Genomic DNA, 22,402 nt, shown 5'->3' on the forward strand with positions numbered 1-22,402 from the left:
GGGGGGGGGGGAACCAAATTCAGACAGGCCCGGGCTGGGGCGGACCCGGAGAGGGGCCGCAGCGCAGGTCCCGGGCTGGACCCGCATCACCCCGCGGGAGGCAGGACTGTGCTCCGTTCCGGCCGGGGTCGTCGCGGCTGGGGTCTCTTCTGCGCCTTCTGTCCTACGGATGCTCAGAGGCTTAAGGGCATGCTCAGGGCGCGGAGCCCAAGCAGCGGCTGGTTCCAGAAAACATCACTGGGGCATTAAAACAGCGCTGAAACCGTAACGAAATGGAGAAAGCAGTCGTTAACAGAGTTCCTTCCCTGGAGAATGTTGTTTGTGTTAGAAGGAACACTTTGATATTTTGGGTGGAGGGTGAGATTCACCGCTTTCCCCCCCAGGGATGGCACATTAGAGTAATGATATTTGACGACTAATTGCCATTTCATGGGCGTGATTCTGATTAACCCCGAAGCACTTTGTTTTGCTGAGTGGGGTATGTAAGGAACAGAGCTGAATTTCTGTACCTCAGAACTGTAGCTAGGACAGGTTGGGCGACACCCGGATTCCTTCTCCACCCTTCTCCTACAGAGCATTTGGCTTCAGCTCTGAATAAATGTTAAACAGATACTTAAAGGGTACCTTTCTGCATGGGTGCCAAGTTACTTTCCTGGTTGGGGGACCCACGTTTATCATAAAGCCCTGCCCAGGGTCGTTGTCTGTGGTTGCGTATCATGCTCTTAAGCATTCTCCCATTTCTAGTAAGACCAATCTTAAGAGTCTTTTTGTAGCAACGCAGGAAATAAGTGGAAAAAATAGAATTGTTTTGATAACTAACACAGGATGGGGACAGCAAGATTAATGGTGAGCAAAACTTCAAAATGATAGAACTCAAATAATCTGAAATAGTTGGCAGTAATTTACAGATTTAGGCTTATTGTCAATAAATATTTGTTGTGCCTTATATGCCTACTATAAATGTATAATACTAACATTATGTTATAAAGATATATTAAATATGTAATTAAATCCCAAACTAGTGTCAGTATGCTACAGAATCTTGCAGTTGAGGCATTCTTCAGGAACAAAATCTTTGTTTAACTGGTTGATTTTTAAAAGTCAGCTGTGTTTTGTGTATGTATGTTTGTGGTCATGTACTTGGAAAGTATTGTTTTGCAATAAATTTTCAAATGTCATGGGTTTTAAAAAGTATTTTGTGCTTGAAATTGGGAAGCATTTTGAGGTATAACATTAACTTCTATAAACATAATGCTGTCTACTAAACGATATCTTTGTTGCACATATTTTCCAGAAAATGTCAGTTTATTATTCAAGTTATACTGCTTGGCAGTGATGACCCTGGTGGCTGCAGCTTATACCATAGCTTTAAGATATACAAGGACATCAGACAGAGAACTCTACTTTTCAACCACAGCCGTGTGTATCACAGAAGTTATAAAGTTATTACTAAGTGTGGGAATTTTAGCTAAGTGAGTATAAATACTTTTTAGTGTGTTAAATTGTTAATTTTCCACTTAGTTAAGGTATTTTCTTTATTAGAAGATTCAAGCTACACCTTCATATGTTCGATTGCTCTAGAGCTGTGTTTCTCAACTTGGGGTGGTTTTGCTCCACAGGAGATCTTTTTTGGTTGTGTCCACTTGGGTGGTGCTACTGGCATCTGCTGGGGGGAGGCTAAGGATGCTGCAGAACTTCCTACAATGCACAGAACAGCGCTCCGCAGCAGAGACTCATCCAGCCCCACGTATCAGTAGTGCTGAGGTCGAAGAACCCTGCTCTAAACCAGGGGTTGGCAAATTACGACCTGTGGGCCAAACCCTGTTTGCTGCCTCTTTTTGTTGCCGCAGAGACTGTGTGGCTCACGAAGCCTAAACTATTTACTATTTGACCCTCACGGAAAAGAATGACTGACTTCTGTTTTAGAGGCATATGATGATAATAGTAGTTAATGTTTCTTGAGTGTTTTGTGTGTTAAGTGCTAGGCACTGTGCTAAGTGCTTTTCATAGAAATTATCTAATTTGTATACATTTTCTTAGGTAAGTACTATACCCCTGTTTTACCTGTATAGCATTGGCGGTTCCTCAGTATTACACTTCTATTAATATGTGGCAGCACTGGGCTTTGAATTGGTAACACCGTATGAGAACCATTTTAGCTAAGTATACAGTATAAGAGGTTTAGGAATAGGGGCTTTGGAGTGACACAGACTTAATTTTAAGCCTAGATGCACTGTGATTATGACTTTGCGCACATCTCTTAACCTCTCTAAGCTTTAGTTTCTTTATTTTTTAATTGTAGAAAATAATTTAGGGTTGTGAGAATTAAGTAAAATCTGGTGGGAAATTGCACTGGGGAAAGATTTGTGAGATGTGAACCATTTTGGGTCACATGGCAGGTGAGAATTCATACAAGTTTCAAGATGTGAGTTAGTGAGAGTGGGCCACCAGTGAGGAATAGCATGTGTGTAAGCTTTTATGTAGAAACAAATTTCATATAAACACTTACGAATTTCATTTAACAAATATTTATCGATTTCTGTGTTACAGTTCTATCAAAGGTGTTGAATATACAAGTATGAATGAGATAGATATGGTTTGTCCTTGGAGCCTAGGCTTAGAGGAGGAGTGAGAAAATAAACCAGTAAATACACACATGATAACAAATAATCATGTGAAGAAAATACTCTAAAAATGGTTTGCAGAGGGAGAAAAGAACAGAAAGATAACTTGAGGCCACATGGTGGCAAGCTTTAATATATTTGAGTTTCAGGATGCCTGGGTGGCTCAGTCAGTTAGGTGTCTGCCTTGTGCTCAGGTCAGGATCTCTCAGCGGGGAGTCGGCTTCTCCCTCTTGGACTGCCCCTCCCCCACTGGTGTGTGTGTGTGTGTGTGTGTGTGTGTGTGTGTGTGTGTGTCCGCGCGTGCACGCGCATGCTCTCAAAATCTTAAAATTTATCTTTTGGGCTGAGATACTGTGGCAGCTTAAGTTGTTAGGTTGCAAGTAGGGTAAAATCTCAGACCTTTCACAGTTTCTTACTTAACAAGATATTTTTTTATGGAGATTTGGCTTTGCTTAGGAGATTCTTCATTCTGATAATGTCTGATAAATAAGAGGTCTTATTGTACCTTTATTTATTTTTTAATAATAATTTTTATTATGTTAGTCACCATACAGTACATCCTTAGTTTTTGATGTAGTGATCCATGATTCATTGTTTGCGTTTAACACCCAGTGCACCATGCAATATGCGCCCTCCTTAATACACATCACCGGCCTATCCCAGTCCCCCACCCCTCTCCCCTCTGAAGCCCTCAGTTTGTTTCCCAGAGTCCACAGTCTCTCATGGTTCATTCCCCCTTCGGTTTACCCTCCATTCATTCTTCCCTTCCTTCTACTGATCTTCCTGCTATTTCTTATGTTCGATAAAAAAGGCAATGTTACTAAGGCAAAAATCTCTCTCTGTCTAAAATTCAACAACTTCTATATAAAACCTAAGAGTTTAATAAAATCTTAAGGCTTGGCTTCTTTTAAGACAAATATAGGGATATTGGAAGAAGAGGGATAAGGGAACCCATCTCTTCTTTTTATTCCCCAAATTCCAAGGGGAGACAAAATTGTGACTCAAGAATGAAATAGGACTGTAAGGCATGGCATCAGCCATTTTAAACTGTAAGGTCAAATCATGATTCGGTTGTTTTGTAACTGCTAGGAATTTTTAAAAACCAACGTTCAGAAAAAAGCAGTGAGGCCTTTGGTGTAACTCAGCCATTGTGCTGTGTTCTGCCAGCGCACCTGTACAGACTTTGTTTTACTCTGATGCTTTTCCAGCCTTGCAAAGCTTGGTGTGTAGTATTTCTTATCCTTCAGTTATTCAGTGCTATGGGTATGGGCAGTTGTAGTTTATTTTGTGGAAACTTTTTTGATAATTACATAAAAATAAAAGCACAAAATTTTCTAAGAATTCACCAGACAAGTCATAATGGTGCTGAAATAACAAGTGTGGAAAACCAGATACTGTACTTGATCAACGTCATCATCATCACTAATTAGTTGCTGTGTCTGTCGCCAGCACAATATAAAGGCTTACAGGAGAGGCTCTTCTGTGAACCTGCACCTGCAGGGTGCACAGGACCAGCGAGAACCAAGGAAAGTAAAGAATAATGACATACACAGTTTTGGTAGTTGGCATTTGACATGTGGCTAACAATATTTGGCGGTCAAGAAGAATCATTTAAAGCACACAGTTTCTAAGTGGAAAAAGCACTGGCAAAAAATTTACAAAACATGAAACTAAATGCATTTGAAATTATTGGATTTTAAAGTGAATATAATTTTTATGGAGAACATGTTGGTAAATCTTCAAGTGCTTATTCAAAACACATTGGTAGAAACTAAATACCTGCTATTCATAACAAGAAAACATTTTATTTCTTCAAAGAATTTACTCAGAATAGTAAGAATGCTCATTTCTTAGAATGGTAAAAAAGTGAAAGATAAAGGAGAATTATTTCGACCTAGGAAGTCACAGACTGATACTTACAAAATGAGATGAAAGGACAATGCAGTTGCTTCTTTAGCAACATGTGATGAGACCCTTGATGATGAAACTAAAGCACAGCTATGTGGGAAAGATACCCAGTGAAAATGCTGAAAGTTGGTTCTAGATCTTGAAGGGACAGCTAGCTTATATTAATAAGCTGTTAGGAAACTGTAATATGGAAAAGATGAATAAAATACATGGCCAGACTCTGGGCTACTAAGAATGAATTGAACAGTTAAGACTTGCAGCAAATGAAAGACCCAATAACTTTATATTTGTCTTTTTGATTTAATCCTGTGAGGTTTGCAAAGTAGTAAAAGATTTTCTAGATACTCTCCATGCTGTCATTTCTTTGTACACCTATTAAAACTGGTAACTTAAAAAAAAAAGTGGGTCAAAGGCAAATGGGATGTTACGTGGTTTGTCAGAAACACAAGTTGGATATTACTGATTTGTTCTACTGTGATGGAAAAACTTAAAATATTAGAAAATATTTGTGGTAAGAGATTAGATTTTTGTTTTCAAAGTAGAAGCAATACTTCATCATTTCAGAGAGGATAACAATTTCAGGACATTGTGGGAGAATTTGAAAGAATTATACAAGAAGTAACTAAAAGTTTATACCTTAAAAATCTTCTCTTAAGAGAAGAAAAAGTAAAAAATTAGATCCTGATGATAAAATAAAATTTCTCCCATATTGTGATCTAAAGTTAATATAAAAATTAGTGTGTTACCATATTCTGATTTGAAAATTTTGGAGGAAAGCAAAAGGAAAAAACATGGAACTACTATTTAAATGGAAAAAAAAATTATTAAAGGAAGTACAAGCTTCTTCCCTTCTTCCTACTCTTGACCCTGTGATAAAGTGCAATAATTTTATAGAGTTGACATAAATACTATTTCAGAACTTCAGTTTTATCTGAACTATGCAGAGCCTAACCTCATAGACCAGTTTGGCTGTTTATTTAGTATGGTCTCTACAGTAATGCTCTTTGCTCAGTAATATGTTCAGTCTTGGCTAATTGTTAAAGAAGTACGTATCATTTTATAGTGTGTAGAGATGGGGGCAGAGACTCAGGAAATTTCTTGAAATTCTTAGTGTCTTGCTCATGATTAAGGTTTACTTACAGAGAAACAGATCACTGCCACATCCACATAATCTGTGTTTCCCTTCCTCCAAACATTTTAAACATAGTCATGCCATGTCTGTTTCAATATATTGTTAAAAGATGTGATGGGACAGTCAAGTTCATTCATTTATTCATTTGCTTATCAAGCCCCAGTTATGTGCTTAACACTGTTTCAGATGTAAGAAGTGTAGTTGCAAACTACACTGGCATAGTTCTGTCCCCACGGAGCTTATAGTCTAGTGGAGAACCAGATATTAAGCAAATAAGTAATAAATTTGTGTTGTTAAGAGTAAGTAGAGGATGCTGTAAATAAGTATAATAGAGGGTCTCCATTTGGGTTGGAAGGCTTTCTCTCTGAGAAAGTTATATTTAAACCTAGACCTGAAGATTGAGTAGAAGTTGTGTAGGAAAAGAGCATAGAGAAGGCAGAGAGAACTATGTTTGAAGAACCCAAGGCAGAAAAATCCTTGACTCTTAAGTAACAACAGTAGTGTTGTGAGAAGGGAGTGGGGCTAAGCTGAAGCAGGAGAGGTCTGCAAGGTATCAGAGAGTAAGTTTATGGGCCTGTGAAGAATTTTGCATTGAAGTGGACTTGGAAATAACTGAATGGTTTAATTCAGGGACTAACCATGGCAATCCATTTTGCTTTAAGAATCACATTGATCTTTGAGGAGATGGATTAGAAGGGTGCCAAGAGTTGGAAGTAAGGAAGCTTATTAGAGGCTAGACATAACGGCCTACTCTGAGAACACAGGATAAGGAGAAGCTAATGGATCTGAGTTATGTTCTGGAAGGAGAATCTATAGGACTTGGTGATGGGTTTGGGTACACAGTCGATTCGTACTTTTCCACAGTAGTTTTGTTCTGTGAAGTCACCATGGATACTGAATTAGTGAATATTGATCTAGTGCTCCTAGGGGAAAAACAGTGTTCGGTTCCTGTGAGCCTCTGTCACAACATTTTCATCAACTGATCAATAACCTTGTTTTATGTGTGTTTCTGTTTAAAGACACCTTATTTAATATATGTTGATTCATTAGCATTGAACTCACAGCCAGTAGCACTATAATTCATACCTAAAGAAATCTTATGTAACATGTATTTTCTCCTTAAGGCACATTACAGCTGTCTTGGATTTGGACAGTATGCTTGGGGGCCATTTTAAAGAGCAAAATAACCACCAGAAAGCCCCCAAATGTGGAAAACATGGCACTAAATAGACTACATTAGCTTACGGTATGAGAGCTGAAACAAGGCGGGAGATCATTGTCTTTTTTGACCTCAACTGGGAATGTGTGTATTAGGCAACTCAAATTTTTGGCCTCTCTGTACATGTTTGCCTATGACTGTAAAAGTGCTGAGAGTATTGATTTTGGGGTTACAAATGCACTTTAGCAAATAGGCAGATTCGCACATACAAAACCCAGGATAATAAGGGTCAGCTACAGTAGGTGAGGGAACGGGGTGTTAAGAATCATATTCCTATTTCTTAATATAAAAAACTGGGTAAATAGAGTTATTTTTTTCTGAGACAGGAAGAAAAGCAGATTTTAGGGAAGGGGATATCAATAATTTAATTTTGGGTAGGTACAATATAAAGTTTTTTGTGCCTCTGAGACATCCAGTGGGCTATGGAGAGTAGGCAGTTGCATCGATGAGTCTGGAACACAGAGAGGTCTGGGCTGGAGAAATAAATATGGATGTCCTTATCACATAAAGTATTTAATGTCATGGGATTAGAAGGGCTTGTCAGAAGAGAGTAATCTCATAAAAGTATTCTCAGTTTTAGTGCCCTTTAACTCCATATACCTTAAAGATTCCTAGTTCTTGGACAATTTAACCAGAAACCACAGAACCTGCATAAAGAGGAACACACAGTCATAGGTGCAGTACATTTAGACAAACGGAAGTCAGCTTATTTAAAATATAACAAGAGTCAGTCTGGTCTGAGGCAGTGTCCTACAATTTTGTAAGAATTAAATTAAGCGGACTGAGGTACGCATAACTTCAACCAAGTGCCCAGGTAGGTAAATTAGAATATTTAGGTCCTAAGAATTTATGCAGAGGCAGTTGTAGGTCCAGGGATGGTTCCTGGTGAGTCTGGAGATCTAAAGTCTAGTCACTCATCTCTTGTGTCAGAACTTTGAGACTGGAAAGGGACTAATTAATATAATCTCTGTCTCATAAATCTGACCTGACCAAATGGATCAGCAAGGTTCCAGACTCATGTTTTGAGTGAACAGCAGTCTCTCGGGATTTGAGGTGGTAGGTAGTTTCTGTACCTAGGGAATCCTGTTTGGATAGAATTCATGGCAATCCAGGTCATGTGGCAGAGACTCCATTCTCTTTGGTTCCCTCTCCTTTTCCCTTTCCTGGGGTAGGACTAGTGGGGTTGCGTCCCCTGAAGCATGGGTATTATTAGTATGGGAAAAACCTTTGTAGTCTGAAGGTTATGGCTGGCTTGCTGAAACACTGGAAGACAAGAGCTTAATTTTAATCTCAAATCTTTTCTTTGCCCTGTTTATATATGGTAAAAAAAATAAATTGTAAGTGAAATTCACTTGAAAATTTTCTGTGTGATGTGTTTAGGATATTTAACTTTTTAAAGGAAACACAGACTTGGTTTGGTGAGGAGTGCACTATGTATTGGGGCAACAACCACCATGGATTTCATTTACATTTCTTCAGAAAAAAGTTAAAACACATCTTTCAGATTGTGGTAAGAGAACAGAAGGTAGAGAAATGCATACCTTGGTGTGGTCTCCTAAGAAAACTGGGCATTAAATGTGGAAAATCCTTACTGCTGTAATATATGATGTTGTAAGTTAAAACCACCTTAGAAAAACCAGAGTAATGCTGCTTTTTGGTGCTATTGTGAAAAATGAATTTTTGAAAACCTAATGAGCAGATATCTAACTATCTTTAGAAAGCAAGAAACTACATTCTAGAATACAATCTGTTAATCACTGTCAAAATGTGTTATGTAAAAGGCCAAACATCTTTTAAGATTGCAGCAACTAAATCTGCTGCATCAGACATTCAGGACTGGTGCTATTGAGAGTGGCAGGCTGCCAGAATGATGGCGTTAAGGAGACATTCTTTCCTGTTTCCCGCAGACTGTGAGGGAAACATGCAGGTAAATTCAGCCAATTTTCATTTCATTCTTGTCCTCTATTTTAGTTGTAGCTATAATTTCATCTTCTGTGATGAGAAATCTTAGGCTGAGGGAAGATTATTTGCCAAAGATACCTAGAAAGTGATTGGCAGAGATGTTCCCTGATCTCTAATTTTCAAATTATGAATCTTTCAGAACAGTGACATAATTGAGTAGTTTTTGATTAGCTAGGACAAAAAAAAGAATGTAGTAGCATTGTTAGACATTTCAGTAATTTTCAATTTTATTTTTTGCTTTTTCTCTTTTATTTCTGAATGCCAACATTTTGCCCATGCATATTTTATATTCTTTCTCTGTATATATTTGTGCATTTTTTTTGAGAGGAAGTTCTATATAAGATGCCTCTTTGTCCCTAGATTCTTCAGTGCATAATTCCTGAAAACAATGACATTCTGTTACCTAATCATAAAATACCAAAGTCGAGACATCAGTATTTATACAACACTATTATTTAATTGACAGACCTTAGATAATTTTGCCATTTGCCCTAATGTCCTTTAATAGTAAAATAATTACATTTAGTTGTCATACCTCTTGATTCCTTTGAGACAGTTCTTCCATCTTTCTTTTTTTCATGTCTTAGACATTGTTGAAGAGCATAGTCTGTATGTCCCTCAATTTATGTTTATTTAAAGCTTTTCATGATTCAGTGTAATCGTATTTTTTGTTTTTGTGGTCAGAAATACCACAGAAATGAATGTGTCCTCAGTGCAGTGTATCATCAGGCACACAATATCCATTTGCCCCATCACTGGTAATTTAATTTTGATTTGATTAAGGTAGTGCCTGCTAAGTTTCTCCACATAAAGTTATCAATTTTCTCTTTGTAATTAATGAATAGCTTGTGGAGAGATACTTCATGGCTAACTAAATACTGTTTCTCCTATCACTTTCACTCACGTAAGTTTATTACCCATTGATGTTGCCAAATGGTAACTTCTTAATTCCATCACTCCTTGTACATTTATTAGTTGGCCTTCTACCCTAAGCTTTTCCTATCTTTCTCTGTCTCTTTCTCACACACACAGCATAGATTCATGGATTCGTTGTATGGGCTGGAATCCATTATCATTGTTTAGTTTGATGCTAAAATTATCCCAGATTAGGGCAGTGGGATCTTCAAGCTTCTTCCTGTTTCATTCCTGATTTCCTTTCATTTCCTTTTTTTTTTCCCCATCAATCTTTGAGCAGTTTATTTAGTTAGCATAGGAAGACGTTTAAGGCTTATCTTATACTACCTGCCCCAACCCTGAAATCATAACATTTCTCCAAGAAGCCTTATTTTTTTTTTTTTTTTTGAGAGTGGTATTTAGAAACCATAGTCTAGAACACTAGGTGTGCCCATTCCTTCTGGAGTATCATTGCTTCCTGGCTCTTTCAGCAGAGGCAGGAAATATATGTATGCGTGTACATATATACCGGTCTGTTTCTGTACTTCTGTATGTATATGTCTGTGTGTATAACATGAGATATATATTGTTTGATACCTGTAATTCTAATACCACAGTTTATTTTAAACTTCCCTTTCCATATTTGCTCCTTTTCTAATGTGATAAATCTAGCTTCCATTATCCTTAAGATATTTGCTCAATCTCCAAGTATATAAATAGATTCAGAGTTTCTAACATTACAGCTGTGAAAAACCTAACTAAAGTTCACTATTTTTTATGTAGTTCTTTTGGCCTTTAGTTTTAGAGCATATAGTAAAAAGACTGTTTCTTAGACTACTTGGGTTAGTTTTTTTTTCCCCTTTAGTGTAATTTTGTTATTCACTTAAAAAACTGACAGATTTTGTTTGTATTTAATTTTAGGTTTTCCCATCCTTGTTGATTTTACATATAATTTACAGTAATTTTTGGAATGTGAAATTATACTTATTTTAGTGAGCTAGAACTGCAAGAAAAGGAGTGCAGGGAAGAATTAATGGATGGCTGCTTTGATAAGATTTAAAGTTTACATGGTCTAATTGGTGAGTTTTAATTACGTGTACTTAGCATATGTACATGGTATGCACTGTCTCCACTTTACTTCCCCTCCCACCCTGCTTCAGTGTTTTATCTTAGAGAGTGTTCCACGTCAGTACATAGAAATCTGTCTCATTCTTCTTAAGAGCTGCATGGTGTTCTGGTATATGGGTGTATTATATATACTGGGCTCCGTTGATGGCGTTTGGGTTGTTTACAGTCTAAACAAAGGTGTAATAACTGTCTTTTTACATACCTGTTGTGCATATTTATGATTACATCAGATGACTTTTAAATTGAAGAGGAAATTGCTAAATCCTACTTTTTTTAGAGGAGGGGACAGATTTGCAGTTTGATGTTGCAAAAGTTCTATATGTAATTAAGTTGGTTTTTAAAAATCTTCGAGTTATAAATTACCAGTTTCTAAGTTGTAATCTGATTGAAACATAAAACAGTATAACATTTCAAATATTTTGGTTTTGCAAACTAGTTACTGCAGTTCACAGGAAAATGACTGATTAGCTGTATGCTTTACTAAAAGCTATCATAGCTATTAAAACTGACCGTTTTTATTTAAATCTGTCACTTGTGGGATGAAGAAATGGAAGTGCAAAGCTTTCCCATTGTCTTAGAACAAAGTCAACTTTTTATTGTTTGCTATTCACCAGTCTATAAAGACTAAGTAAACCTAGCAGGATGTGTAAATGTACTATGTTTTGGGTGTGTTTAGTAATAAAACAAATACATTATGTAAGACTGAAGAAAATATTTTACTCCAGAAAAATTATTTTCTAGTTACCTAGAATAATGTAGCCATCAAATACTTATTATATTATAGATTATCCAGTTCTATTCTGTTTCTCCTGCTGGGTTTACATTTTCTTTTTATTGCTAAAACTTGGTTTGTATTTTTTCATAACTTATTACTACACGTAACATTAGATCCAAACATTTACTTAACCTTTCAAACTTCCTTTGTTTCCTTTCAAACTTTCCTACTGTTTGTCAGTCACTCTTCCAGAAGACCAGAAATACTGTTCTTCTAATAAAATCTTAACACTGGGTTTACATTTTTCACTGCCTCTTTGTACCCATGTTGTAATGGGTTTAGGGTCATAGGAAGGAAGTACAAGTCATGTACCTTGATGAGTATTTTTGTCCTCAAATAACCTCGTTATTGGTTACATCTAGTCCTCAAGTCTTTTATGTGAGTTACTCATATTTAACTTTGCAGATGATAAGAAATTTATAAACGAGATTTAACTTTAAGCTCATGAGTAACTTCTGTGTCCCATTTTGCACAGTGCCTTGGTAACTATCCGAGGAACTTATGCCTCCTAGTAGTTCCTGTCAGATCAGGAGCTGGAAGAATTAGGTCTACTTTTTGACCAAACATAGGTCAGAGAGAATTCATTTCAGCCGGTTGATAAGAAATTTTAGGTGGGGGGTGCAGTGGAATCTCTGCAATCAATGTGGAGTTTCAGAATTTCTTCGGGTAACAAAAGGTTGCACAGAGTCTGTAACAGTGATAAAAAAACAAATTGTTTAAATAAGACACTTAATGGGAGACTACATCTAAAAAAAATTTGTTACGTGCTTTTTGATTATACATGCTTATCTAGCAATGTCATTTATAGAACTGAATTTAATACATATGTTTTTTTTTTTTAAGATTTTATTTATTCACTTGTGAGAGAGTGAGAGACCACAAGCAGGGGGAGCTGCAGAGGAAGAGGGAGTAGCAGGCTCCCCGCTGAGCAGGGAGCCTGATGTGGGGCTTGATCCCAGGACCCTGAGATCATGACCTGAGCCAAAGGCAGTCACTTAATTGACTGAGCCACCCAGGCACCCCAGTATATTTGCTTTTAACAGAAGGTGCTTAGTAAAGGATTTGATTTCTAAGAAAACAACAGGGCAGGAAAATGGAAGAAAAAACCACCTTTGGTTTTTATGTGTTCCTTTTTATAGTATATTCAAGGCTGTAGTATATTTAGAATTGATTGTTTTAATAGTAGAACAGTAGAGGACTAGTAGTGTTTTCTGGAAGATATATTGTTATTTCTTTTAAACTTTAGCAAGTGAAGCTAAATACAGGCTTTAAGAGCTATAGTCTTAATACATGTGTTAAATTAAGCAGGATTTAATCTGATTAATACTGACATCATTTACTTCCTTTAAAACTTTGTGTGCTAAGATTCCCACATATTCTTTCTTATGCTTCCTAAATCTTTTTATTCTACTTTCTGATGTTTTTCTATTCTTCAGCTTTTGTTTTCTTTTATAAGTTATTTTCGCATTTTCTGTTTTTTGTAACTTAATTCAAAGTATCTTATTATAATTATATAATATTGCTGTAGTTTTAAGGGACTACAGTGAAACTTGAACTCTCCAGTAGTTAACATTCTGATATAGCTTGGCTTCTCTAATATCTGCATTAGAGAAGGAACCAGAAAAAAAATACTAAAGCCTTCCTGGCAGTGAACAGTAGCTCCTGAGCATCCAACACAAAGAACGTAGCCCGGAGAGCCAAAGACCTGAAGGTCAGTCCTGATACACTGTATTTACTGGTTACTCAGATTGGCCAGTGATGCCTCATAGGCTCTTCTTTTTATGTGAAAGCTGAAAGTGCAATAGAAGAGATAAGGAGAAAAGTGTCAGGGAGAAAAGGGACCACAGCAATTTTGTTATTGGTGCAGGCATGGTGGTTATTAGGAATAGTAATGAGGGGCGCCTGGGTGGCTCAGTCGTTAAACATCTGCCTTCAGCTCCGGTCATAATCCCAGTGTCCTGGGATTGAGCCCCACATAGGGCTCCCTGCCTTGCTGGGAGCCTGCTTCTGCCTCTCCCACTCCCCCTGCTTGTGTTCCCTCTCTGGCTGTCTCTCTGTCAAATAAGTAAGTAAATAAAATCTTAAAAAAAAAAAAAAGGAATAGTAATGAGGTACTTACCTAGTCCATATTCCAACAGGGCAAAGCGAGTCTGTGATAAAAAGACCACCTCTTTTCTGGATAGGCAGTAATTCATTTGATACCATTAAAAGCTTAAGGTATCTCTAAGGGGTGGAGGTAAAATGGCATTGCCCAGAGCAAGGGATTAGGGAAGGGATAATAGCCACTCTGCTACAGCTTGGGGAATCCAGTGTAGGAGATCAGTGGACAAGGCAGTGCTATGTAGGAAATGGGTACAAACAGGTACCTCTTAGTAGTTCTTTAGGGAACCACTCTGCAGATACAGCAATATATGTATTTTAGAAGGCATTAAAAGTAACAGTACAGTGAAAGCAGTGTCCTGTATCTTATAGTCCGTAAGACTTAACATCTCTGCTATCTTGTGCTTCCTAGTAAGAAATAGGACATTAAAGAAAATGTTCAGGTATGTTTTCTAATATATCATCCTGTTACGATAGCTCTTTTGAGTTGTACTCCTGTGGGTCTTCCTTCTTATTTTAATTATGTTTCTCTTTAATTTTGTTCTTCAATTCTGTAATTGAGGGAAAACATTCTCTGAAAAAATGTGGTTTGAGGTGTTGAGGAAGTACATAGGCCATATTAGATTTGCATTAAAAATTTTAAAAAGACTGTGAAATGTTTAAAGGGCCAATTTTCAGATACCTGGAAAACTCCACTACCTAGAATTTCTCAGTAGTATTCTTTTTGGTATGCTTTCCTTCTTCTGGGTGGAGTTTGTAGACTCCTACCAGGTTGTGTGCATTCCTTTTCAGCATACACATTTACCACTGTGGTTAGAGCATGTTGAATTTGGCAACAGAGGAAGACCTGTAACTAAGAAGGATGTCTTTTGTTTCCATGACCTAGGCCAAATTTCCTGTCATATTTAAGTATTTTCTTGGGGGCTGAAGAGTTCTACAATGGGTAGGCACAGGTAATAAGTTTGACATTGTGGACTTTCTGCTCCCCTTCAGAACATGAGTAATTATTTTTGCAGTATTTAAATATGACAGAATTCAGTTAATGACTTTTGATTTTGTTAACCAAACATAGCAGAGGCTCACTGTGACTCATTAACTTTGAGTTGAAACAGATCTATTTCCCTANAGAAATATTATGGTCCTCTCTCTTAAGGATATTGTGAATTGCAGTTAGGACCCTTTTGATAAGGACCCTTTTTCTGCTGCTGATGCTTGTTATAAAACATTTTTTTTAATTTTCAGGAAATTTTCAGGACAGGAAATAAGCCAGATTAGCTAGTTCCTCCTGAGAAAAAATAAGAGTAGTTAAGAGCATGTATAATCAGTAAGCATCAAGTAGCAAACTTTATGTACAGTACAAGTAGAGTTTACTTTTGTTGGTATTAGTAAATTATTCCCTGCAAATTTATAGATATGTACTTCAGTTTTATGAGGATATGCTTTGATTTATTGTCTATTTCATAAGCACTGAACTAATTTACAAATATTGGCCTGAATTGCTGAGTCCCTATCTCAAATAACTTCCATAACTACCAAACCTTTTTCCTTGTAATTTAAATCTGTAATTAAAAAAAAAGTCTTTAAAGATAGCTTTGCAACCTAATTAAAATAATAAGGGTGAACTTGATGTAATGGCCCTTAAAGTGGGAGGGAATAAATTTTTATGGGTAGTACCAGCAATTCTGGCTTCCTGTTATGTCATTATTTAATATGCTTAAAAACTTCTGGAGCTTTGACCAGAGGTTGATGATGGTAAACCTAATTGTCATATTTTCCCAAATCGAACTTTCATACAGTTGTTGGTATGTTTCTTTTAATCTAAAATTAGCTGAAAATTATAAAAACAAAATAAATTTGCTAAATTACATCAGTGGACCTAACATAATACAGCATTCTGTGTGTGAAGGAATCTTATCAAAAGGACACTGCTGGGGTTCCTGGCTGGCTCGGTTGGTAGAGCATGCAACTCTTGATCTCAGGGTTGTGAGTTTGAGCCCCATGTTGGGTGTAGAGATTATTTAAAAATAAAATCTTAAAAAAAAAAAAGATGCTCTTTAATTTTCTTTCTCACCTTTCTCTCTCACCCTTTTGTTTTCAAAGAGAAACTGGTAGTCCTGGTAGATTCAAGGCATCTTTAAGAGAAAATGTCTTGGGGAGCCCCAAGGAACTGATGAAGTTAAGTGTGCCATCATTAGTGTATGCTGTTCAGAACAATATGGCTTTCCTAGCTCTTAGCAATCTGGATGCAGCAGTATACCAGGTAAGTGGAGGTAAATGACAACGAAAAGTGTAGAACCTTAAAAAAACTAAGTTTTTATGGTGAAAAGATTTTTATTAACCCTTTATCACATTATATTTTTTCCCATAATTCTGTTAATATCAAATATTTGTGTCAGAGGCTGTTATGAGTTCATTAATTCATTGTTTTGTTTCTAGGTGACCTATCAATTGAAGATTCCCTGCACTGCTTTATGTACGGTTTTAATGTTAAACCGGACACTCAGCAAATTACAGTGGATTTCAGTTTTTATGCTGTGTGGTGGAGTCATACTTGTACAGTGGGAACCAGCCCAGGCTACAAAAGTCGTGGTAAGAAACAAAGATGCTCACCATAACCAAAATAGAAGACTTCTCTAAGTCTTATAATGCTTTAAACAGTCCCATTGATGAATGTAGCACGATTACATTTCTTTGACTGAAAATCATCTTTGCCCTACAGATAGGCTTTTTTTTTTTTTAAATCCCTTAGGATAATTAAAGATAATATAACTGACTGGTCTCCCCTTCCCCCTTGAGTTTTCTAGAGGGGAATATGCATAAAATATGTTAGAGATGGAAGCTACCTTAATGTAATCAACCCCCTTTGTTTCATGGAGGACAAAATTAAGTCCGAAGAAGTGAAGTAACTTGTCCAAAGTTACACACTTAATAGCTAAACTGTGACTAAAATTGTGCCTATTTCCACAGTATGTATGTTCAGAACTCACAGGCCTCTTTTAGACATCTTCTAAAGAACACTGAGCAATCTAATTTTCAACTTTTCCCTCAACTCATGGTTTTTTTGTTTTTAAAAACTTTTTGTACATACTCCCACTGTCAGTGATAGGGATTAAGGGGTAGTAGTGTTTTTACTGATTATCAATAGCTAAAATAGGGCCAAAAGTGCCTTCCTAATTTTCAGTTTAGAGTTAAATGTTAAGGACATACCTGATCTCTTTTTAAAGTGTAAGACACTTTATAGATTATTTTCCCAAAGAGAATTAGGAAGTGGAACTCTAGTGAATGATCTTCTGGAGTTTCCCTCTACAACCAAATACTCTTTACCTTTTAGTAAATAAAAGACCATGGTTCTCCTGTAAGTATAAGGTGGCTGGGGATGTACAGAGAGCCCGTGAAAGTAGGAAGTCAGTTAATTTTCAGGTAGTTTCTCCTAAAACTAGGTGGAGGTTCCCCCCCCCCCAGGAAATGAGGTTTAGATGAATATATATTGTCTTCACATATTTAAACATGCTTATATTCTTAGTGGCATTTGAAGACAGTGACCAAATATTCGCTGCACATTTAATTTAGTTGTAGACCCTCAGAAATAATTTATTGGGAAGTAAAGCAAACAGAAGTTAAATATGAACTTTTAAGTAACACTACACACCATTAGAAAAGATGCTGGGTCCACCTCATATACAGGTAATGTATGTGAAAAGCTCAGTAAGCTAAAGCAGAGTATAGGGCACCTTTCCTACTTTTGGGCCACTATAGAAAGTTCTTTCATATTTTAAGCCAAGTGCAGCTTCTTGTAACTGCCTCTTGTTGTTTTTTGTTCTTGTCAGAATAATTCAAATCCCTACTAACTCCACATGATGATCCTTTGAATGTTTGAGGACAGTGTCGCACCACCACCATCCAAGTCTTTCTTTCCTCCCCATCAAGACAGCACTGTTTGTTCCTTCCTCCCTCCCGTTTATTTATTTGAGAGAGAAAGCACGAGTAGGGGCAGAGGGAGAAGCAGACTCCCCAATGAGCAGGGAGTCTGACGCTCGACTGACTGAGCCACCCAGGCGCCTGTTTTTTTCTTTAATATAGTTCCTAAAGATTTCTTGATTCCTGGATTGCCCCAATACTGCCGTATATTTCTCTTCTAGATGCATTCATTGATTATTCCTCAGTAGTCTTAAAACTTCCCACTGTCTCTAGATGTTGACTGAGCAGCGTGAGGTATAACTTGTGAATTACCTCCTTTGTTCTGAATACTAGAGACTTGTTAAATTAGCCTGTAAGTTTTGGGGGGAGGATAGCCATTCTATAACTGATTATACACAAAGTTGTTTCACATACATAGAATTTATATCGCTAACGTGTTATGTGCAGTGGGCTTCTACTAAACCAAAATGCAGTATATTTTTTAAGTGTATCTTGTTAGCTTTGGTTCATTGTTCAGGCCTTTGAGGTCTTTCCAGACCTTATTATCCATTATTAGGTTTTTGGGTATTATGTGTTCTACAGATTTGACACGTATGTCTTTGGGTCTTCACTGAAAATTTAGGACAGGACGAGAGTTCTGTGGCTATACTTCTTTTTTTTTTTTATTTTATTTTATTTTTTTTTATAATGATTTTTTATTATATTATGTTAGTCACCATACAGTACATCCCCGGTTTCCAGTGTAAGGCTCGATGATTCATTAGTTGTGTATAACACCCAGTGCACCATGCAATATGTGCCCTCCTTACTACCCATCACCGGTCTATCCCATTCCCCCACCCCCCTCCCCTCTGAAGTCCTCAGTTTGTTTCTCATAGTCCATAGTCTCTCATGTTTCATTCCCCCTTCTGATTACCCCCCCTTTCTTTATCCCTTTCTTCCCCTACCAATCATCCTAGTTCTTATGTTCCATAGATGAGAGAAATCATATGATAACTGTCTTTCTCTGCTTGAATTTATTTCACTGAGCATTATCCTCCAAGTGTCCCATTCTGTTAGTAGCAAATGTGAGAACCTTGCTTTTCTGATGTAGCTTGAAGTAATATTCCATTAGATAGCTAGACCACAACTTCTTAATCCAGTTCACTGCTTGAAGGACTCCGCGTTTTCCATTTCACGATTGTGCGACATGCTGTATGACAAAGTATATGCCCTCTCTTACTACGCCTGTTATTTCTTAATGGGCCACCTGCAAAATTATGGAATGGCCTGGACTCATAGGGTAGCCTGAAATTTTTAATCCTTTTTAGGGACCTCCGAAGCACTGTTTTCCAGATATAATTACCAACTTTATTCCCAGCAAACAACGTGTGAGGGAGGGATCCCCTTCTCTCCAACACCCTCTCCAACACTCGTTGTCTTCTCGCCTTGTTTCTCTATTTTTCCATTCTAACTGGGTGGTTTACTTGAATTTCTACTTCTGAGGCTGATGATTTTGAACATTTTTTATGCCTGTCTGATAGAGCCATTTGTAGTCGTTCATCTGAGTGTCGCTCTCATAATCTTCTTACCCATTTTTGATTATTTGTTTTCGTAGAGTGCATAAAGTTCTTTGTAGATCTTGATACACTAGTCCTTTATCTTTAGGTCATGAAATATCTTTCTCTCCCACTGTCGCTGCCTCTCTTAGTTTTTCGACTGTCTCCTTGCTGATGTGCGAAACTTTTATCTGTGATGAAGTCCCATAAATTCATTTGTACTTTGTTTCTTGCTTTAGATGTGTCGTTAAAAAAGGGTGTTTGGTGAGTTTCGGAGCCATGTCAAGGTAGGCTGGGTCTGCATGTTCTCCCTAGAATTTTGATGATTCTGTCCCACACGAGGTCCTTCAGTCCAGCCTGGAGATTATTTTGTGTAATGTGTGAGGTGGTCAAGTTACTCTTTGCAACGCGTCACCATCCCTTCGCAATTCATTATTGAAGAGGACTGTCTTTTTCCACATCGGATGTTTTTTCCTGCTTTCACAAATATTAGTTGTCTAAGAGCAGGTCCATACTTCTGGTCTCTATTCTGTCCATTGTCTGCGTCTGTTTTAGTGCCACATGTTACCAGCTTTGTTTGGACATTCGCAGCTTTGTAGTAATAGCTTGAATCCGGCATTGGTAGATGTCCCCCAGCTTTTTGTTCTTTTTCAACAGTTCTTAGATTCGGGACCTCTTTCTTCGTTTATACAATTATAGGACTGTTTTTTCCAATCTTTTGGTGTCCTGTGTATTTGACTCGGGATACATTGTAAAGGTATTGCTCTGCTAGTATGGACTAATACTTTAACCATAGCTTACTCCCTTCCGATCCATGAGCTTGAACTATCTTTCCATCTTTTAGCGTCTCCCTCAATGTCTTTCGGCAGTGATATGTTTTGAATATGGTCTTTTCGAGAGTCTCCGATTGTTAATTCAAGGTAACTGATGGTTTTATAGGTGCATTAATTGACGGACTCTTACTCTCTTCTTCAGTCTCTTATTTCGTCGGTAGAAATGCATTCTTAACTGATTTTAGCATTGATTTTTGTTCCCGCCACGTTAATGCACGTTCATAACTTCTTATTGGATGCCTTTGATAAGTTAAGTGTTCTGGATGGACTCTTTGTTCTTCCCCATTATGAGATACTTTGGCCCATTTTGTCGGCAGATGAGATTTGCTGCTGCTTCGCATGTTGTACTTCTAGACTCATGCTCATGTGCAATTCTGAATGGCGTATAGCCAAGGATGGAAACATCCTTGTTTCGAGCTGCCTGATTCACGTGGTGCGTTCCAGTCTTTTCCCCATTGAGAATAATATTTGGTAGCTTTTCATAGATCGGCTTTTATGTAGATTGAGAAATGCACTTCTGGTCCTACACTCTCTGGGCCGTTAATCCCATAAGCAGGATGCTGTATTTTATCAAAAGCCGCTTTCGGATATTGAGGAGAGGATAAGGTTCCTGAAAGCTTTCCTGTGATATGATGTATCACGCCGATTGATTTCGCAAACATTGAACCACGCTTGCATCCTTGGCGTGCAAACCCCACCTTGATCTTGTCGAAATCCTTTAACTGAACTGTTGGATTGCATAGCAAGTTATCTTGTTGTGAGGATTGAAGGCTCCATTATCTCCATTAGGGGAATCGGTCCTGTAATTCTCCCTTTGAGGTCTTGTGCCTTGGTTGGGGACTCAAGGTAATATTGGCCTCATAGAATGAGTCGAGCTTTCGTTTCTATTTTTGAAATAACTTAGAAGAATAGGTATTACGTTCTTCTTTGATGTTTGTAGAACTCCTGGGAAAACCGTCCGCCTGGAGTTTTGTTATTTGGAAGGTTGGTTTATCACTGACTCAATTTCTTCATAATTATCTACTGCCGTTAAGAAATCAATTTCTTCCATTTTGGAATCTTGGTAGGTTATAGGCTTTCGGACAATTCCATCTCTCTTCCGAGATTGCTTAGCTTTATTGGGCATATAGCTGTTGATTAAATTTCTATAATCCTCCACATTTCAATCGGTGTTCGCCTGATCCCCTTTTCTCATTCACATAATTTTAATAACTGGGCCTTTCTCTTTCTTTTGGCTAAGTGCTGCCAGTGGTCTGTCATTCTTATGCTGATTCTCCTCAACAAACCAGCTTCTAGGGGTCCAGTGATCTGCTCTACCATGTATTCTGGTTTCTGCTTGATTGATTTCAGCTCCAATTTTGGTCAACGCTTCTCGTTCGATTAGCCTGTCCCTCTGCTATGCTGTTCCAGCTTCTTGAGGGAGAATATAAAACTATTTTAGATTTTTCATTCTTTTGAGTGAGGGCTGATGCATGGTGTATTTCCTCTTAGATCATGCCTTTGCATATCCCATGGTGGATGTTTTGATATTGCTTCCAGCCTTCCATTGGTCTCCAAATAATAGTGTAATTTGATTTTGATGTCCTGGTTTATTCCAGCCATTCCTTGAGCAGGCATGGTTCGTAGTCTCGCAGTGTTTGAGTTTCCAAATTTCCTTGTGGTTGAAGTTCCAGTTTCATGATGTTGGTTCGAGAATAGTGCAGGGGATAATTTTTTTCGTCTTTTGGATACGTTGAGACCGTAGTTGTAGTCCAGTAGAACATGGTCTATTCTTAGAATGTTCCTGGCATTGGTAATAGAATACTATTCTTGGTTCTGGGGGTAGTGGTTCATATATCTATGAGGTCCAACTCATCGAGTATGGTATTCAAAAGCCTCTTGATTCTTTGCTTAGTTTGGTGCAGGTGTTCTGTCTATTTCTGAGAGGGAGTGTGAGGTCCCTCTACTGTAATGTATTTATCTTCGCCTCTTTTATTCTTGGCTGAGTTGGCTTGGTGTATCTATGGCTGTCCCTGTTGGGAGCATATATATTTATAATTGTCATATCCACTTGTTGAATATTTCCTTTTAAGATAATATAGTGCCCTTCTGTACATTTTTAACTATAGTCGTGTAGTTAAAAATCCAGTTTATCTGATATGAGACCTTGGACTCACTCCTTTCTTTGAGGTCCGCCAGTTTTGAGATAAAGATGTAACCCTCCTTACTCCAATCCTGGAATGCATCTTTGGTCTCAAATGAGTCTCTTGTAGACAGCAATGATGATGTCAGCTTATTTTTATCCAATCTGCAACCTGTGGCGCTTATGGGAGAATTTTATATTCACATAAGACTGAGTAATGAGAGATATGATTTTAATGATGCCATGTTG

At 37.6% G+C, this 22,402-nt stretch overlaps 1 protein-coding gene across 1 annotated transcript in view; it reads left to right on the forward strand.

The window, feature by feature from the left end:
* Positions 1–22,402, forward strand: part of SLC35A1 (solute carrier family 35 member A1) — a 32,081-nt gene that overhangs the window by 443 nt on the left and 9,236 nt on the right. The window contains exons 2-4 of the mRNA XM_008687433.2: positions 1,295–1,472; positions 15,843–16,002; positions 16,179–16,331. Of these exons, the coding sequence (XP_008685655.1) occupies positions 1,295–1,472; positions 15,843–16,002; positions 16,179–16,331 (491 nt within the window). The remainder of the gene's footprint in view (positions 1–1,294; positions 1,473–15,842; positions 16,003–16,178; positions 16,332–22,402) is intronic.

This window comes from Ursus maritimus, unplaced genomic scaffold, assembly GCF_017311325.1.
Source record: "Ursus maritimus isolate PB19 unplaced genomic scaffold, ASM1731132v1 scaffold_13, whole genome shotgun sequence".
NCBI lineage: Eukaryota > Metazoa > Chordata > Mammalia > Carnivora > Ursidae > Ursus > Ursus maritimus.